General features: G+C 39.0%; 1 protein-coding gene across 3 annotated transcripts in view; it reads left to right on the top strand.

Annotated features, from left to right (window-relative positions):
• ITSN2 (intersectin 2) overlaps positions 1 to 21,071 on the top strand; it is a 137,504-nt gene that overhangs the window by 60,159 nt on the left and 56,274 nt on the right. For 2 of the 3 annotated variants that reach the window (XM_045978873.1, XM_045978874.1), the window contains 4 exons: positions 130 to 269; positions 13,263 to 13,399; positions 16,014 to 16,150; positions 17,199 to 17,296. In XM_045978873.1, coding sequence (XP_045834829.1) covers positions 130 to 269; positions 13,263 to 13,399; positions 16,014 to 16,150; positions 17,199 to 17,296 — 512 coding nt within the window. Of the gene's footprint in view, positions 1 to 129; positions 270 to 1,238; positions 1,320 to 13,262; positions 13,400 to 16,013; positions 16,151 to 17,198; positions 17,297 to 21,071 lie in introns of all 3 variants that reach the window. The other variant, XM_045978872.1, reaches the window with a different exon arrangement.

Raw genomic sequence — 21,071 nt, 5'->3', positions numbered from 1 at the left:
ACCACTGTGCAAGTTTAAGGTGTGCGTCATAGGAGTTTGACTTAGATACACTGTGAGAGTAAAAGTCAATCACCAGTAGTAACAGAAGAATTTCTGCCAAATGTAAACTATCTGATGTTTGTATTTCAGATTTAGGGATTGGTTTGCTTCATAAAAAATCATTGGAAAAGGAAGAATTATGCCAAAGACTTAAAGAACAATTAGACGCTCTTGAAAAAGAAACTGCATCTAAGCTATCCGAAATGGATTCATTTAACAATCAACTAAAGGTATTTATCTTCTATAATACTCATTTTTAGTTAGCTGCCTTCTTACTACCTTCCTAGTTTTGATTTAGTGGAATGAGTAACTAAAGCTATTATTGTTACATGTAGTATATTTGCATAATTTTTCTCATAATTTGAGCTATACCAGGGTTATAAGATTGCTTTTGATGTTCTCTATAGATATTATAAACATGGTTAAGTAATGAAACCAATCATTTACCATGGTTTCCAGTTCTTGACTGTTTTTATTGGTATCTGTACATGTTAAGAATAAGTGCCTTTATCAGTATAGAAAGTTGATCTCAGGCAACATGATCTTAGGCAAAATTCTAAGATGGTAGATATGGAAAATTATTTAAAATAGTTGTAATGGTAGAGGCTTTTATAACATACTAAATTCTATCATTTGTTTCTTTGTTATAATGTAATTAACCTTTATGAAGTAATGCAATAATCAGTGAAATCCAAAGCATAATCTGGCACTCTGAACTTTGCATGAAAAGTAAGTTCATGATCTATTATTTGCTGCATTGGCAGAGCAGATGTCCAAAACATCTACTGCATGCTTACCATTCTGTGCAGTATTAGTTGTATATGGAAGCCATACCTCTGAAAGAAATATTAAAAGGTAAAAACCAGACTGATGGCACATCATTCCAATTTGGGAATAGTCACAGCTCTCTATCTCTTCATATGGCTTTTGCTGACTTATTTAAAGTAACACTCCACCACCTATAGAGTGAACATTATGAAGAAAAGAGATCATGGTGGCTTCAGTTCTGGAGGGGAAATTTTGGGTAGATCATGTTAATATTACATTTTATATGAGCATATATTCTATAGAAAAAATTTTAAAGAAAACCAAATAATTTTTTGCTGATGGACAGATAAGTCAGCCAAGTTATCGTCCCTACATAATTTTTAAAAATCTGTACATAGTTTAATTGGCTTTTTATCTGCCTTATCTTACAGTGTGGGAATATGGATGACTCTGTTCTGCAGTGCCTTTTGTCTCTGCTAAGCTGTCTCAACAACCTCTTCCTCTTACTTAAGGTTATTTTCTAATATCTAGCTCCTTTTCTTTTGAGTTACTTTACTGTTTTCTTTTCTTAAAAACTAGACTATTCTTTGCATTTATCTGAGTGTCTTTGTTTGAAATAACATACACAATTTGGACTTTTTTTCTTTCTGTTTGCTTGAATAGCCTTCTGCTGTCTAACTGCCTGTTTGAGTCTAATGCCAGAAATTTGTGGGGTTGCCCACAGTAACCTGTCTCATAAGGAACTCAAGACACTTAGAAATAACTGCCAATTTCCCTATAACATCCCTGTGCTTTAGGTTAACTGCTGGGATGATTACTGATTCGATTTAAAAGAAAGCAGGGGAGTGGGAGATTAAATCATTTACCCATATCATTGAAAATCATTATTTAAAATAAAACGTATTTCTTCTGAAACGTAGGGCAAGGTTATGTCATGTATATATACCAGGCTGCTTCCTAATACTGCTATAAGGAAAAATCGTAGGCAATAATGGAGGGGCAGCTTTAGTTATGTCTAGTTAGCAGGCCTCGTGTTTAGACATGCTTGCACTTCAAATAAAAAATGTTCAAATCATATGCAAAAATAAATAGCTCACTTTGTCATTTTAGCACACGGAGTATTTCAAATACTCAATGAATTTCTGTTTTAATATAGTTTAAAGAAAGGTGCTTTGCATTTAGCTCTTCTTGACCCTAGATTTTGACTGTGCATTCTGCATCAGTAGGGCAGTTGCATATATACGTATATGTCTTCGTACACAGTGAAGACAAGAACACGATAAGTGGAACTCACTTGTTTTAGCAAAGGTTGTGCAAGTTGGAAAGATGGCGTCAGCCTTTCCTTTATGGTTGTAGCGTGAATGGCCAGCTTATCTGGTCTTAGAACTTGTGCCATAGGGTGCATAAAAATTTCACCCTACATTTCTTCATCTACAAAATGAGGTTTGATGATGACTTGTGGGCTGTCCTCACACACGTAAGTCTGATTATGTCAGTTAGCATTTGATTCTCCACAGGCCAGCAGATTATTCTTACCTCTTGTTTTACTTTCTTCCTTATGCTTCCCGCCTTCCAGCCTTTCACTGCTTGTTGATACTTTCATCAGAGGCAATTTAGGATTAAAACTAAGAGGGGATGAGAGTGGCCCGGAGAGTGTACTGTCACAGAAAGCAAGAAAAGAGGCCTCCGAGAGTTACCACTGCAAAGCACTGCAGAGCAGTCAGCGTAATCCTGAAAAGTACCCATGGAATTGTCCATGAGACCTTTGAAGACCATACTGAGAGGGCCATTTTAGTTAAGTGAGCAGAAACTGAACTGCAGCAGATAGGAATGAATGGGAGTTAAGGAAGGGCTGAGTGAATGTCAACACCTCGAGGAGAGTGCAAAGAGTGCAAAGAAAACGTGTGGTCAAAGGAAAACCTTGTGTGTGTGTGTAAGAAAGCCTTGAAAGATAAAGGATACAAAGTTTCAGTTAGGAAAGATGGATAAGTTCTGGATGTGATGTACAACATGGTGACTCTAGTTAGCAATACCGTGTTGGATGCTTGAGATTTGCTAAGATAGAGAAAACCGTTAAAATACGTGAGGTAGATATGTTCATTGACACAGTTTTGGTGATCATTTCCCATTGTGTACTAATACCGAAACATCAAGTTGTATACCTTAAACATACACAATTTTTATTTGTCAATTTTATCTCAAAGCTGGGGAGAAAATAATCAGGACCACCCTTGGAGGTGGTATCAGCTTTCTGTGAGGCATATGCTTATGGGGAAGAGATTCAGTTGGGGCTGAGGAATGGAAATGGAGAGGACACAGCTGGTGAGGTAACTGACTGAGTCTGTCTTAATGGTGATTTCCTGGCCAAGCCGAATGTCTTATTGCTGAATTCCCAGTACCTGTAGGAGTACGTGGTAGGATAAGGATGGCAGTAAATACTTGTGGAGTGAATGAAGGGTTTTGAATGTTCTCAAAAAAATATGCAGCATTTTAGGATTGATATATGGAATTGATAAAAAAAAAAGTAGAAAAGAATTTGTCAGAAAACATGTATTCCACATTCTAGGAACACTTGTGACTCCGTGTATTTTTTTTCTGTTAAGTAAAGGCTATTTTTAAATGCAAAAAAAGGGGGCACCTGAGTGGCTCAGTCAGTTAACCGTCTGCCTTTGGCTCAGGTCATGATCCTGGAGTCCTGCTTTGGAGCCCCTAGTTGAGCTCCCTGCACAGCAGGGGAGCCTGCTTCTCCCTCTTCTGTTCCCGCTGCTTGTGCTGTCTCGCACTCTCTCTCTTTCTCAAATAAGTAAACAAAATCTTTAAAACACACACACACACAAACTTGAAGGAGACAGAAGGGAAGGGGAGGAAGAAAGGGAGAGCTTAAGGTTGAATACATAAGGTGGTGGTTATTGATAGAATCCGACGGAAACAGATTGAGATATAATCCAGAGCATAGATTTAAGGGTTAGGTAAAAAGTCTTTGAGTGTAACATATGGGGGAAAGATGAGTATGAATGCAGCTAAATTTGCCTGTGGAGAGTAGGACACTGACAGCTCGAAGACTTAAAATCAGAAGCAAGTTGAACCATTACAAGGGTTCAACTACCTGGGTAGTTGAGGACATGGAATAAGTTCAGCCAGGCTAGAAGTTGGGTGCAGAAGCAGGAAGTTGTATTGATTTTTGAGAAGGGAAGATGAGGGAGTTCCAGTCTGGTGGTTTAATGAGGCAAGATTATTAGCTGGTAGTGAGAAGAATGGATGCAAGATTAGGGAGTTTAGGGAACTCCCAAATTCCCGGATTAGGGAAGATTAGGCAGTTCTGTTTCAGGAGAGAGAAGTAGGCATGAAGTAGACATCGCAGTGGGGGTAAAGGGTGTATGCTTAGTAGAGGAAGACAGTACGTGTGCTGAGCAATGTTGAATGCCTGTGTGAAGTTGGAGGTCATGAATATAAATTGAAAGCAGGGATGCCTGGATGGCTCAGTTGGTTGGGCAGCTGCTTTCGGCTCAGGTCACGATCCCAGGGTCCTGGGATGGAGTCCTGCATCGGGCTCCTTGCTCAGCGGGGAGCCTGCTTCTCTTGCTGCCTCTGCCTGCTGCTCCCCCTGCGTGTGTGCGTGTGCGCGCGCGTGTTCTCTCTCTCTCTGACAAATAAAATCTTAAAAAAATAAATTGAAAGCAGCATGCCTAATTGTATGATTTTTCCCCACCAAAGTTCAGCTGCTTAGATAAAAACACAAAGAAGGGTGAAGTAGAGTCATAGGTTTACACAGGTTTGAAGTTTTAATAGACATGATAATGAGAGAGGGACAGGGAATTGCAAATTTTGACACAGTAATTTCAGCAAGGAGGAACTCTGAAATATGGACTGAACATGAAGAGGTATGAGGAAAGAAAATTATGCTGATGAAAAAGGAGAAGCTGTTGGGGTTATTGGATGTATCAGATACAAGATCTCCAAGAATAAGAACTTACGTTTGAAGAATGGGATCTTTAATCAGTGGTAGTTCTGTTTCTAATGATGACAAGATTCAACATACAATAATGCAAATGGTGAGTTAAGTGGGGTAAAAAGGAGAGTTGAGGTTTTGATCCAATCCATGTGGATGTCAAAACCTTGGAGAGTAGTGAAGATTAATGAATGGGGATCAGACCAGGTGATCGAGAGATACCAATAAAGAGGAAGAGGAGGGGAGTGTTGCAAGATGGTATGAGCCTCAGAAAAGCATGACTTCATAAAAGGGAAGAGAAATAATAGTCTGGAAATGGCAGTGAAGAGCAAAGAAACTAACTTTAGTTATCCCCTCACCCTGACGTAAATGGAATATGTGGTAGTAAACTGAGAGAGAAATAGAGGAAAAGTGGCTTCCTGAGGGGTCAGCCAAAAGGACAAAGAGCTAAGGGAATTTCCGTTCAGAGAAGCTATGCAGATATGTGAGGGGCTTCTGAGCACGAACAAGATGGTCCCCAGCAGTGGAGGGATTTGAGGAGAGGAAGGGAGGGAGATTGGGTCAGATCAAGAATAAACAGCATTCTAGAGATGAGGATTGGGGTGGTACAGGATGACAGGGAAGGCCAGGTGGGTTGACAGGTAAGAGAGAAAATTGGCCTCTTTGGTCTTGGAGGAAGACAGGCAGTGAGCTCTGATCTGTGGTCTTTGAGACAGCAGAGCATCTGCTTTAGCCTATTTGTGGCGGCATGGGAGTATAAGGGTTAAAATTATTTCTCTGAAGAAATTATGTTCTACTGAACCCTGGCATATTCATGTACAGGATCAGTGGTCATTCTTACTCTTTTGCTTAAGTGACACTAGGACACACAACAAAGCCTGTGTGGGTCCAAAGATGAGACATTTGACACGCCCTTATTCCAGTAAAGAAATTCACACACTGCCCTATCTTTAGCAGTGAGTTAATAGTGAGAAGAGTATTGGCCTCAGAATCTGAAGAAATGAGTTCTCATCCTACCAGTTCCACGTGCTGTCTGTGTAGCTGTCATTTAACCTCCAAAGTTTGCTTTCTTCCTTTACAAAACGAAGCCGACAGTATCTGCTCTGCCGCCTTTGTAGAGTCTTCGGGCGATTAAAGGAGAGAGCATACGTACAGAAGTACTTTGTGAACGATCATGCACCATACAAATTTTTTTGTTGTTCTTATTAGTACAGATCATCCTGAATCACCACAGGACTTTCAGTGCATTGAAGGTCACCACTGCTGACTTGGGATAATGATTGAGGAGATACTATTCCTTAGAGACAAAGTGGAATGTGCAGAATTGGGGCTCATCACAGACCTCTGTCCTAAATTTCTCCATTGGGGCTTTGCCATTCTGGCCTTACTAACTAGTCCTCATTACTACAGACAGTGCTTCTAAAATTGAGTTTTACTGATGGCCCTTCTGATTCAGGATGGAGGTGGGTTATCCCCCTTACTGTTTAACAGGCTGAGAGAACGAGCACATTAGGGTTGGTTAGTGGTTGTTACTAAGACTTGATGTTGCCTCCTCTGAATCAGAATGCTGCTTTTGTGTTCTTGACTACTTTAGAATGGACATGAAATACTGTTTGTTTCAAATCCCTTTAAATCATTTAATTTTTAAAGTGTTTCTTATCTAATAAAGATATTTTAGTAATTGAGCTGAAAGTGGAGTTAAGTGAAAGTAAATATAGAATCTGTGATATGATTTGGGGTTTGAATGACATGGTGGAGATAATTCAAAAAGAGGCAAGTCACTTCATCTTCTGAGTCTCAGAATTGATCATCATTTTCTCTATTTTACAAGAATGCTATCAAGATCAAATGTAGGTATTATGTGTAAAAGCACTTTAAAGTGCTACACAGATGTTCAGAGTTTTTTGTTTTGGGGTTTTTTGGATGTTAAGTTTGAGGTGCTAATTTGCATTCTGCTAGGATTTTTTTTCATGACTAATAAAAATTTTTTGTATCACATTATATCACATTATTAAACTGAGCTCTATTTTGTCCATTGAATCTGTTTTAAGACCTGGCCTTTGGAAAGAACATTATATCCTTTCTTTAAGCAAAAATCAGAATATAACATTACTTCCTGTCACTATTGGAGGTGTTCCATATTAGTGGTTAAAGTTCAGCGAGTTACATCTTCCATTTCTACCAGGATGGCAGAATAAGTACTCTCTCTGAGTAATGAGAACAGTAGAAATAGGTGCTGGATTTAAAAATTTTGTGAGTGCTTTGTTGAGCCATGTTGAGGTACACTCAGGACTGAAACTAAGTAAACCAGTCTTAAACCATATGGTCAAATTTAACATTACCAGAATGGTGCAAACCAGCATTATGTGTCTCCTGATACATTGCGCTGAAAGAAGCACAACATCACCGCTATATTATTTTTGCCAAAAATAATTTCATCTAAGTGTACGGAAATAAATTAGGCACACCCAAATTGTGATTTGATCTATGAAACAGCTGACTGACCCGCACTCTAAAAGTGTGAATCTCATAAAAGATGGAGGAAATCTTTATGATTTAAGGAGACCAAAGAGCCACGCCTAAAGGACACTAAAGAGTCGTGACAGCGAAATGCAGTGTGTGACCCTTGATGAAATCATGGGTAAGGGAAAAAGCTATTATTGAGGACAGTATTTACAGTAATGGGGACATTTTTGAATGTGAACTCTGTATTAAATAATACTATATGGCTGTGTTAAATGTCTGTAATTTAGTACTGGCATTGGGGTGGTAGTTACGTAGAATAGTGATGAGGTATCTGGGATGAAATCATCAGCGTCTGTGAAAGAGACAGAGAAAAATTTAGAGTTGCACAATGTCAAGTGTTTGTGAAAATGAAACAGTAGATTAAGTGTATTTTTTTAAGTTATAAAGGTGCTAAGTAGATTAACCACCAGTAAATATCAACACTGGGAAACAGAGTGGTGGGGGGTAGTGTAAATTAACAGACTTCTCCTCAGTCATATCAGGTGTCAGTAGCTGTTTGCTGATTCATAAATGAAGACGTATTGATATTAGCTAGGGCTTATTAAGGGCTTTCTCTGGAACCGACACTGTTCTAAGTGTCTTACTTATTGAATCCTTACATTAACCCTGTGATGTAGGTCCGTATTATTCTTCTCCACATTCCACATAGGAGTATGCTAAGACACAGAAGGTGCCCAAGGTTATACAGTTATTAGTAAGTATAAGAGCAGAAATTCAACCTAGATGATTAGAATTTGACCATTAACGGTTATATTGGGGGGGAAAAGATGAAAATGCATAAGCTAAGCTTTCACCTTAAGAAGCTAGAAAAAGACTAGTGTAATAAAGCAAAACTAGTAGAAGGAAATTAATGAAACAAAAGACATTTAATACAGGGATTCAAGAAAGCCAATATTTGACTCTTTTAAAGATTAATAAAATTAAACCTTTGGCAAGACCATTTTAAAAGGAAAGAAGGTAGTAATAAAATTAGGAATGAAAAGGAAATATAGATATATATGCTGCAAACATTAGAAGAGCATATTGAGTTAAGCATTTGGTTAAGCAATCAACGCTTTTTTTCAGTTCAGGTCATGATCTCAGGGTCTTGAGATAGAGCCCTGCAGCAGCCTGTGCACTCAACGGGGAATCTACTTGTGGATTCTGTCTTCCTCTCCCCCCCAGTCTGCTGGTGCATGCTAAACGTAGATGAACAAATTACGACTTGCCAAAACTGACTCAAAATATAAAATATCTAGATAGCTCTATTGTTATAAAATATTTTAAATCTATAGTTTAAAATCTTTCCTAAAAGAAGCACAGAGTCCTTACTGGAGGAACCAGTAAATCTAGTCTTACATAGCTGTTTTTGTTGCCATTCAGCCTTTTGGTTAAGATCAAGTGTAGTCTTACACAGCTGTTTCAAAATACAGAAAAGTGGGATTATTCCCAACTTATACAAAGCTATCACAGACATAGCAAAACATATAAGAACAGTATGAGAAAAGATAATTATGGGGGCGCCTGGGTGGCTCAGCGGGTTAAAGCCTCTGCCTTCGGCTCAGGTCATGATCCCAGGGTCCTGGGATCGAGCCCCACATCCAGCTCTCTGCTCCGCAGGGAGCCTGCTTCCTCCTCTCTCTCTGCCTGCCTCTCTGCCTACTTGTGATTTCTGTCAAATAAATACTAAAAAAAAAAAAAAGATAATTATGGGCCAGTTTAATGTAGAGGTGAAAATTCTAAAAAATATTAAAAAGACAAATGTAGAATTTATAAAAAAGGGTAATCTATAATGACCCAAAAAAGTTGATTTATCTTAGTCATGCAAAGGTGATTTGACATACAAAAACATGTAATTTGCCCTATAAACAAAGGGAAAAAATGGAAAAGGAAATTAAAAGGAAAAAAATTATTTCATTAGGTGCAAAAAACATGTGATGGGGCGCCTGGGTGGCTCAGTCGGTTAAGCAGCTGCCTTCGGCTCAGGTCATGTTCCCAGGGTCCTGGGATCGAGACCCACATCAGGCTCCCTGCTCAGCAGAGAGCCTGCTTCTCTCTCTCTCTCTCTACCTGCCTCTCTGCCTATTTGTGCTCTCTATCTCTCTGTCAAATAAATAAGTAAAATCTTTTTATTAAAAAAGTATGTGAGAAAGTTTTAAATCCATTCATGATTAAAACATGAAAATCTTATTAGCAAATTAAGAACAGAACTTCCTGGGATGCCTGGGTGGCTCAGTGGGTTAAGCCGCTGCCTTTGGCTCAGGTCATGATCTCAGGGTCCTGGGATCGAGCCCCGCGTTGGGCTTTCTGCTTGGCAGGGAGTCTGCTTCCCTCTCTCTCTCTGTCTGCCTCTCTGCCTACTTGTGATCTCTGTCTGTCAAATAATTAAAATCTTTAAAAAAAAAGAAAAGAAAAGAACTTCCTTAACCTGAAAAAGATCTGTCATTCTCTTAAGACTGCGACAGTACTGTCCACAAGTGCTGATTAATTTACTTGTCCTCAGTTAACTCATCTGTTGAACAAGAGCCTCCTGGAAGCAGTGACTTAATCCAGAGGAATGAGTCTAGTGATAGGAATTGCCAAGATTATTGCAGTCAGGCAGAGGAAGTTTCTTGCAAGCCTCATAGTGTTCTTTAAATCTTATTAATATGTATGACTGTTGTTTGTGCATTCTCATTCATTTAAGAAATATTAATTAAATATCCACACAATACCAGGCCCTTTTGGGTGGGGATACCTTGATGAAAGTCAGTCCTGTTGTCACGAAACTCAGTCCAGTGTTGGGGGGAACCATACAGTCAGGAGACGCTGATTATGATAGAGGAAGGCATAGGATGCCTTGGGGAGCATGGGAAGCTCATGAACTCAGACACTGCAGGAATGGGCTGGTAAAGGAAGACTTGAAACAGTATCTTGCAGGACGCGTTGGAGGGCTAATCTTGCAGCCATAAGAAGATCAGATGTTAATTTGGCTCCTTTTTACTCTCCTTTAACCTTACAGTTCTTTTTCTTTATGACCTCAGCCAATAATAATTGCTAAACTTACTATGTACTTGCTCTGTGTCCTCCAGCACGTTATAGGTACTAACCCATTTAATCCTCAACAGTACTGTGAGGCATGTGCTAGAATTAACTGCATTTTACAGATGAGGAAACTGCAAATAACTTTCCTGATGTCATTCAGCCCATCACTGACAGAGCCTGATTCAGACTGATGTTCCTAGAGTCCTTATCACTAAGCCAGACTGCTCCTCCATAGATTGTAACCACCATATCCTTCTGCTTTTCAGTAGAATTTAGAGAAGGGTGTGACCAAGAGAACTGTTGAAGCTGAGATTTGTGGAAGCTTTGCTGAATGCAGTATTTGTATTGTTAGTGGCTTAAGCTGCAAGTCTTGATCTCAGACATTTTGGATGTAGTCTTCAGACTTACATCCCACTGTACTCAGATCATATCTATCACTTAAATCAAGTTAAAAGGATCTACTTATAAGATATTTTATTTCTGGAAAGAAACTGAGTTTCTTGGGTTTGGGGGAGGTTGTTTTGGAGGACTTTTTTGGTTTAGTTTTGTTATTATGTGTGGGTAGATACCCCAAAACATTTTTTACCAAAACATTCTACCAAATATAGTTGACCCTTGAACCACATGGGTTAGGGGCGCCAATGCCCAATGGAGTTGAAAATCTGCATACAGCTTTTGACTTCCCCAAAATTTAACTGCTAATAGCCTACTATTGACTAGGCACCTAACCTATAACCGTGATTAATACATATGTTGTGTATTGTATGTATATCATACTATATTCTTAAAATTAAGCTAGAGAAAAGAAAATCATAAGGAAAACCCGTTTATGGTACTCTGTTGTATTTATTTTTAAAAATCTGTGTATAGGTGTGCACAAACAGTTCAACCCCGATTACTTGAGGGTCAGCTGTACTGTGGAAGGTTCCACCTTTGCCATGAAACCTCTTGATTATTTTAGGTTTTTGTGAGGGTTTTTTGGTTTGGTTTTCTTTCCTCTTCCTTAATCCAGTCTTTTTAAACTCTCTTGTTCAAGATTCTGTAGATAGCATGTCAAAGAAACTCATTTCAAATAGTTAAGCTCACAAGAGTTGTTACTGGAAGAGTCGCAGGACTGCTGAGTCCATACAAGTGCTACTAGGAAGGAGCAGTTCCTAGGCGTAGGAATCCAGTTGGGAGAGTCGATTCCTCCAGGCCTCCCTCCCTCTGTCCTCAGTCTTTGCTTCCCTCTTTTTTTTTTTTGTTAAATATTTTATTTATTTGACAGAGAGAGAGAGAGATCACAAGTAGGCAGAGAGGCAGGCAGAGAGAGAGGAGGAAGCAGGCTCCCCGCTGAGCAGAGAGCCCGATGCGGGGCTCGATCCCAGGACCCTGAGATCATGACCTGAGCCAAAGGCAGAGGCTTAACCAACTGAGCCACCCAGGCGCCCCTTTGCTTCCCTCTTTTCTGTATGGATTTCATTTCCACCCCAGTGGTGTCACTTGGTGATGGGACAGCTCCAGGTTTGTCTTATCCCAGTTTAATGAGTTTAGAGAAGAAAAGACCTCTTTCTCCCCTTTTCAGTCTGTTGAATCCCAGGAAAGGATTCTGGCTCAGCTTGGATCCATGCGTATGTCCTTTAGACCAGTCATTCTGGCCAGGGAGGTGGGGTGCTGTGATTGATTAGTTAGGTCTAGATTAAATGACTGCACCTGAGTGGGAGTGGGTGGAATCTGAGTGACAGATTCCTAACAAACTCACAGAATAGGGTTGGGCAGGTGCTGTGGGAAAGGTGCTGTTAGAAGATGGAAGGAAAATGCTGAACAAGTAGTCACAGGTTTCTGCTAAGGTGCTTATCTCTATCCCACATTTTGGGACTTTTCTCTGCTTTGAGACTTTAAGCTCTTTGAAGGCAAAAACTTGAGAGCCAGTGGGCCCTGAATTTGATTCTCTGTGCATCTCTGTGACACCACATAGAACTAGATGCTCAATAAGCAGGTATTTATTTCAATTCCTGTTTGCAGTACTTCTCATTATTTTGGGTTACTGTAGTCATGATTTTAGGTAGACATTATCTTTTCCATTTTTAGTTTTAGCTGAATTATTTAATAAGTGCTTCTGTGTTTAGTTCAGGACCTTACTGGATAAGTTACGGGTACGCAGTCAACCTACATATGTAAAAAAATATGACTGAATAAAATTCCTCTTCAAATAATAAGCAGATTGTTTCCCCATGTTTTTTTAAAAGATTTGTTAATTTGAGAGAGAGCGCAAGAGAGAGCGCATGCCAGTATGAGCGGGGGGAGGGGCAGATGGAGAGGGAGAGAGAGAATCTCAGGCAGATTCCAAGCTGAGCATGGAGCCTGATGCAGGGCTCTGTTGCACAACCCCGAGATCATGACCTGAGCCAAAAGCAGGAGCTGGATGTTCAACTGACTAGGCCACCACCCTGTTTCCCCATATATTTTTTTTTAAGATTTAATTTATTCATTTGACAGAGAGAGATCCCAAGTAGGCAGAGAGGCAGGCAGAGAGAGAAAGGAGGAAGCAGGCTCCCTGCTGAGCAGAGAGCCCGATGTGGGGCTCGATCCCAGGACCCTGGGATCATGACCCGAGCCGAAGGCAGAGGCTTTAACCCACTGAGCCACCCAGGTGCCCCGTTTCCCCATATTTTTAATGGATTGGGTTTTTTTTTAATTGAAAATAAAGTATCAAATCAATGATTTGGCTTATGAAATTGGCTTATCTTTATTCCTTAGAAAAGAGTTAATACACAAGTACATGACTTTAACATATATTTGTCCTCAGTGGTTATAGGACTTAAATACTTGTATTCAGGACTTTTTAATCATCTAGATATTTTTTAAACTTTTACTCTTCTTACTTTAGTTTAACTTGCTTTCAGATTTTTGTCTCTTAATGAAAATGCCACATTAGTATATAAGACAAAAATATTTAAATCAATGGCATATTGACTTATTTTCATTTTCTCCTTAGGAACTGAGAGAAAGCTACAACACACAGCAGTTAGCGCTTGAACAACTTCATAAAATCAAACGTGACAAGTTGAAGGAAATTGAAAGAAAAAGGTCAGAGCTAATACAGAAAAAGAAACTAGAAGATGAGGCAATAAGGTAATATAGCTGATAAATTTAATATACTACTTTACTATTAGAATTCTAATTTTGTTGCCCATATCTTAGTTTGACTATGAAAATTTAAGGGAAATAAAAGGATTATCCTTGGATGCTAATTTGAGTCTCAATTTTAGAAGTTCAGTTTTTCTCTTAGGGACTGAGATTATAGTAATTAATTTTATGTTCCACTGGTGAAAAATAGGGGGTTTGGAGTCAGACCTGGACTAGACTTCTTGATCTACCACTTACTATTTGGATGACCTTGGTTAAGTCACTTTGCCTTTTGAACCCCATTTCTCCACCTGAGAAATAGAAATATTGATGCATGCCTCATAAGTAAAAATAATGTAGCTAACAAGCCAAACACAAATGTCTTATACTCATCACTTCCATCTCTCCATTGTAAATCTGTTAGTTTGCTGAAAGATCACAAAAACCAAATACTTAATTTTATTAAGTGATAAGGTGGAGTGATGAGATGGAGTATTATAATGCCATGTTGATGCAGTTCTCTTTGTGCCACTGAGCTTATCAGTTGCTTGCATTTATAGCAAGAAGTAAGACAGTTGCAGAATCAGAGGCATTTGTGTAGACTCGGCATGATTTTTTTCTGTTGTGAGGTCCTGTTTCTAATATGTTCCTTAACTGTGACCCCCTCCAAGTTCTCTAGCGTCAGAAATCAGTATAATTAACAAATACTAAGGAGCCAGCTTTGCTTTGCCTTGGAGATAAGTAGACGAGTAATGCCCATGAAGGAGCTAACAGTTACTAGGAAGGCAAGAAAGACACATTACCATGTAGTAGGCCTCTATTTTTAATGGCTTCAGAATAACCACTTCCAGCACACTTAATGAGTGGCCGCTGTTGACTGTGATGCAAGGACACTCTGGTTTTACTCCTTGTTCTTGATTCTTCATCATTCCAGTAGGAGTTGGAGACTGCTAAACAGAATTCTGTAGTACTCTTTACTCCAAGGCCCCTACTTTTGTGGCCGCTAACAAGAAACATAGAATAATGTAAAAGCAGAGACAGTGAAGTTCAAATTAAGAAGGCTTTTTTTTTTTTTTTTTTTTTTAACCACCTAACTGCCACTGAACGTTGCACAAGGGAATAGTGCAGTAACTACATAGCTGGTCATTGTGTCAGGATTTTCTGCTGATATGTTGCAAGTGTCTTGCCATCTCTTCATCACCGCTCACAATTTTTTCTAGGCCAGCAATCCATATTAATAATACACATTTTCATTTCATTCATCCTCCTCACACATTATCCTGCTATAGAAGAGGAAAGAAATCAGAGCAGACACACATGTCGAATCAGTCCAGAGCTGTCTTAGAAATAACAACTTTATTTCTTAGCCATTTGCCTAGGAAGGCTCCCTCCTTATCTCCTGCTGTTAGAGTCAGGTTTTCAGTGTAGGTTTGGCCTCCTTGCCCTTTGTCCAGCTTTTGAGGTATCTTCTGGCTCTGAACCGTTTCTCATGCACTGACACATAAGAAAGTTTATCAGAATTTAATTTCATATTCTTTTAACTCTCTAGCCTTTCTTTATCCCAGTAAACATGGGGTAAATACTCTGTGGTGTTTATGATCTCTGGGAATTCAAGTAGAGGCTAGATTAGGTCACCTTAGTGTGGAAGAATGTCGGAAAAGGCGACAGAGGAACTAACCAGGAAAAGGAATGGTGGCTGAGATGAAGAAAGGACCTCAGAGAAGTGTGGCCGTCAAAGCACAGAAAGTGCTGGAGGAAGCACTCTTTGCAGTGAGAGCGGGTATGGGAGGATTTGCAAAGGGTCAAGGGGAAGCTAGTCATGGGATAATGAACCAGGAGTATGAGTGTAAGACAGTCCAGGAATGAGGAAGAAATGTGGCTGACTAAGTGGGTCTGCAGTTTCGGGGCCTATATAGGAATTGAGACATGGAATTAAGCCAAGATGTCTTCCTTGGTGGGGCATAGACCATCTTGCCCAGCTAGAAACCAAGCTATAGCTGTTATCAAATGTCATAGAAGCATATACGGAAGCGTGGACCTATAGGGGAACATGCCCTGCTCTCTAACAATGAAAAAGACTTCCAAGGGGTAATATAGAAAGTAGGTAATCTGCCCAGAAGCAATTCCTGTTTCCACAGTAATGAGCAAATCCTGAAAATAGGGGTTAGCTAGATAGTGGAAATAAGAGCTGAAATACAGTCCTTGTGAAAAATCTAGACAGAAAGTAAGAAATCGGGAGAGAGAGGAAGAACATTTAGATATACCTTATGTATTTATTTTCTGAATAGTTCCCCTTTCTTCTCAGCATTGGGAGATTGGCTGATAGGAGGGAATTTAAGGGTATGGGAAATTGTCAGTCCTACTCCCCAGTTCCTCTGTTTGACCAAGGGTCCTCTCCTGATTAATTGGTTTTCCCCTTCATCCATGATCCCCACTGTTTCTCCACACCCCATGCTAATGTCTTTGCTATTTGATAAATACATAAGATTATATATAAATACATAAGAAATATGTAATATTCCTATAGTTTGTGAGGAATAAGATCTGATATTTTTATTTTGTTGTTATTTTGCATAACAAAAATTTTAGGACATTATGCAAACTTTTTTTTTATGTAAAGGAAAGCAAAGCAAGGGAAAGAAAACTTATGGAGAGAAAGTCTTAGAAAGGAGGAAGAAGAAAAACAAAAGCGACTCCAGGAAGAAAAGACACAAGAGAAAGTTCAAGAAGAGGAGCGGAAAGTGGAGGAGAAGCCGTGTAAGGATAAGGATAAAAATAATAGATTTGATTTTTCTGAGACAGAACAATGAAAGCAATAAGAATAAAACGATTATGATGCAAAGCAAAAAAAAAAAATTTTTTTAACAAATGTAAACCTTTGAGTCAGAAAAAAACTTTTTCTTAATTAAACTTGGAGAACTGCATAGGCTTTATTACAACAGACTGAGGGTAGAAGTCTTAAAACAACTTGTAGAAAAGAAGAGGATCATAATCACTGAGTAGCTATGAACAGACCCTGACATGGTTTTCATGATTGAAGTAAACAGTTGTAGTTTATTCAACCAGTGTTAACTAAACTGTTTATTTTAATGATACGACAGTAAAATTTTAAGTCTTTGCATATTGAAATTTTCTCAGACGGTATGTTTTGTTCATGATACAGCTCAGTATCCATTCCTAAGATATCTTACATATTACTGTATTTCTTTTGGATATACAAATAGTTGAATCCTTATTGATGATACATGTGTTGAAATTTCTGTAAGCCAAAGCATTTATTCTGCAAATAAAGTTAAGTATTTTTAATCTTATTAAGGGTAGTGTATCTGTGAGCTCTTCTGCTTTTCTTTTAGAACCATACTGGTAAATCTACAGCTCTTTCTTCACTGAACCCTGTTCACTGCTAACCTCATCTGTGACCTCTCTCTCTGCCTCTTCCTCCCTGTTACATCCCGAGTGCCACAGAACAAACCTTGCTGCTTGGCCTCCTTGCGCTTTGCACGGCTTAGCTGCCACCACTCCTCTGCCTTCCCCAACGCCCCTGCGTGTGGCACACCCCGCAAGTCATGGCTTTGTTTCATTGCCTCCTACTCTACTGAAGATGAATGTTCTTGTTTGCTTTTATATCGATTCTGTGACTATACAAGATATTTAAATCCTAACAAGCCTGTGTCAAGTGGATTTTCATTTTACTATTTGATGTTCAGTTTTTTTTCCTTTTGATTTTATAAGTTCTTTATATTGAGTCATCATAAAGATGTGTGTACATGAAAGTAGCAAATAATAACCATTATTTTCTCTTTAGGTGAGCCAACTAGTGCTTTGGTAAATTATAAAGCATTGTATCGCTTTGAAGCCAGGAGCCATGATGAGATGAGTTTTAATTCTGGGGATATCATACAGGTAGGAAACAATCTTTTTTGTTCACGAATAAGCTTAATACAATGAAATATATAACTTTCTATAATAATAATGACTATAATTTTATGTAGTGATTTATCATTTAAAAAGCATATCTTTAAGTTTATCTGATTTGGCCCTAATAACTTACTGCACAGTTGCATATTATCACTGCCATATTCTAGGTAAGGCAGCTTAGACTTACACAATAGGTAACAGTCAGCAGGCCAGTGACGGAGTGGGTTGCAAGTACATGTCTTTGATTTTCAAATCCTGTGTTCTTTACACTGTGCCATTGCTTCACATCGTAAAAGGTGATGCTGATTTTTTTAATAAATTACCAGTGAAATTTGGGGAAGCTGATTATTTTCTGGCAACATTAAAAGAATGGAAGGAGGCAGGTTCTCTAGCTCTAATTAGATGCAGTCCCCCCTTCCTAGAAACAAAAGCCCTCTTTTATATAGTCACAAACCACAGAAAATGGATGAATAAGGGAAGATGCAGGGAATAGCATTTGCTACAGCTGTTGTGACGTAATAGAAAGAATACAGACTTTAGAAGCATACTAACTTGGGTTTTAGTCTCTGCTTCAGTTTTCTTCTTAATAAATTAAGGTACTATTACCTGGACTACCGAGCCAGTGCCTGCCTTCATTTTTCCCTGCGTGGTCACCAGTTTGGTGTATTTTATCTGTTACATAGCCAATATTTAGTGATACTTGGCATGGGGTTTACTAGAAACATCTGTTCCAACACTCGAGATGGTCCCTATTCCTTCTGTTACCGTTGCGCCCACTGACAGTGCCACAGTCTGGTGGCCTTCCTGATCCTCCACCTGTTGATGATGATGACTTGGGTCCAGAATGAAGAGATGCAGCCTATGTGGGGAGGAGCCCACTGATAGTTCTGCTTATATCTTTATTTATTTACTCTGTCAACAAATATTTTTTGAGGGCTGTGCTAGGCTAGGAATATAGTGAACAAGGCATGGCCTCTGCCCTTAAACCTCTGATAGTCTCATGAGAAAGACAGACTTTCTACTGCAGTAGAGGAAGGAAGGTGGTGGAAAGCTACCAGCTTTACAGCAGACCTCGCCCGTGGGCATCAAGCCAGTCTGGTGGCAGTGACAACGGGAACATTGAGTTAGCTAGAGTTTCTCGACTGTGTTCTGTGCTGAATCACCAATGTAAAGAATGAGCCGTGTGTTACAGATGCCTGATTTGGACACCTTGGTTGATGACAGTGTCATTCACTAAGAGAGGAAGATCAGAAGGAGGGAATTCGAGTAAGAGTTACAATGAGTTTAATTTGGGGTGAGTTTCAGATTTCTAGGCAGCAGGTGGACGGATACACCTCTGGCTCTCCAGAGATACAGAGAGATCTCAGGCAGAGATCAGAGGAGGCCAGTTTGAGTGTCATCATCATGTTGTGATGGTAATTGACATGAGTATAGAGGATGATTGATGATGCAATCCCCAAGAGACATGAACACTGGAGGTATTATTAGAGGAATAGGAGCCTTAAAAGAAACAAAGAGAGGTAGTAGGAAAAAGCCAGGAGAGTAGTTTAGCAGGAGGGAATTTTGCGAAGAGTGGTCTGGGTCTGCATGTCAAATAAGATGGGACTAAAAAAAGAAAATAACCATTAGATTAACAGTATCACAACTATTGTTAACCTGGAGGAACACAGTATTAGTTGAGTGGAGTGGCAGGGGAAGAAGCCGGATTTTAGTGACCTGAACAAACTGGAAGGGAGGAAGAGGAGACAGTGAATATACAAAATTCTTAGAAGAAGCTTGGCTTTTGAAAGTTGGAAGGGAGAGAAAATGATAGGTGTATGGGTTGAGGGAAGTTGTTCTATGTTTTGTTTTATGGTTTTTTGGTGGTTTTTTTTTTTTAACTTGGCTGAAGCTGAGCAAGTTCAAATAATGATAGAGAAGATCTGCAGAGAGGGAAAGGATTAATGATACTGGATTTAGTAAAGTGCACAACTGTAAATATATGGCTCAAATTATTTGTGCACATGTGTATCTGTGAAACTGCCACTCGGATCAACATATAGAACACAGAACACTCAGGAAGGCACCTCATGTCTCCCTGGCAGACCTCTCTATTCTGAGTAGTGGATGCAGATGAGGAAGATTCTTGGTAAGGCTGGAAGGCTTGGAATCTAGAGCACAGGAGGAGAGAATAGTGGAAGGACTAGATAACTTCTTCTTAGTGATTAGAGAGCTGAAAGAAAGGATGGATGGGATTATTAAAAATGCATTTTGCTGAGTTAGAAGGTGAGCTCAGATCTGAGGGCTTCCCTATCCTTGGTAAGATAGGAGGCAAGATCTAATCAACTTAATGGATGAGGGTAGCAGAAGAGATTTGTTTAAAAGTGAAAAAGATTACAAATTCCACTGAGCCCTGGCAACATTTTCCATGACAACCTATTTTTCCAGTGTTCATATGTATTAATGCTGTTTTTGAAGTAATAATTTCCATTAGCCTGTGAGAATATAAAAATTTCTATTTTAATTCTCTGTGTAAATTGACAAGTAAAAATTAATTAGAGCTATAAATAAACAGATATGAAATTGGTTAAAATCGACCCCTGACAAAGCAAACTTGGTCTAATTCTAAAGATTAAATGAATGGGCCTTTTCTTTTTCATTTTTTTTTTCCAAAGATTTTATTTATTGACAGATAGAGATCACAAGTAGGCAGAGAGGCAGGCAGAGAGAGAGAGAGAGAGAGAGGAGGAAGCAGGCTCCCTGCTGAGCAGAGAGCCTGACGTGGGGCTCCATCCTAGCACCCTGGGATCATGACTTGAGCCAAAGGCAGAGGCTTTAATCCACTGAACCACCAAGGCGCCCCGAATGGGCCTTTTCTTCTCGGAACAATAGAAAATATTAGGAAAAAGTATTAAAGAAAGTAGACTTATAACAGTTTGTAGAAAAAGGAAGAAGTTAGTGTTTGAATGCCAGTATTCATACCTGTCAGTGATCCAGGCTTTGAGACCAACATTTAAATCAGGTAAATTGCTGAGCATACTACTTTAGGTTGCATACTTCCTTGGGGTCTCTTATGTTCTTGTCTTCAGTTTTAGTGCTCTGGATTGGCTGTTTTAAAGTAGTCTTAAACTAGATCTACAGGATGATATTTTAGCAGGGGTTTCTTTTGTTCTGGTTCAGAACACCATTTTATAGTTACTACATAGCTGTGCTAGCGATGCTAGAACTAATGAGTGTGTTTAGCAAGCAAGGTTGCAGGATACAAGATCAATATACGAGGACAAGCGTTCATGGTTTTATTTGTAATAGCCAAAAGCCGGAAACCACTCAAATGTCCATCAGTAGGTGTAAGCATTTAAACAAAAATTGTGGTACATCTATACAATGTAACATTACTCAGCAATAAAAGGGAGAAAAAAATGAAACTATAAACCACTTATGTGTGTTACCAGTTGAAAAATAGTATTCAGAACTCTTAGAGAGTTCAAGAAGACTGTCATAGGAACAGAAAAAACTAAGCTGAACAAAAATTAATGGTTAACTATAGGATAATAACAAGTTTGCAAGAAAGTAAGTGTAATTATCAGAATAGTGCATGATTCAGATGTGAAAATTTATTTACAGAGTCATAATAATGTAAACATTGAATATAATTTAACCAAAAATTTTGAGATAGCAGTATTGATAGAGTAAGAAGATGTAGTTAAAGACAGTTAAATGTTGATTTTCCATTATCAAAAGCCAATAGATAATGTCTAAAATTGAAGCATTCAAGAAATAG

The sequence above is a fragment of the Meles meles genome, chromosome 15 (assembly GCF_922984935.1).
Source record: "Meles meles chromosome 15, mMelMel3.1 paternal haplotype, whole genome shotgun sequence".
NCBI lineage: Eukaryota > Metazoa > Chordata > Mammalia > Carnivora > Mustelidae > Meles > Meles meles.
Note: the sequence above shows the minus strand (reverse complement) of the source record. Positions and strands in the feature narration are given on the sequence as shown.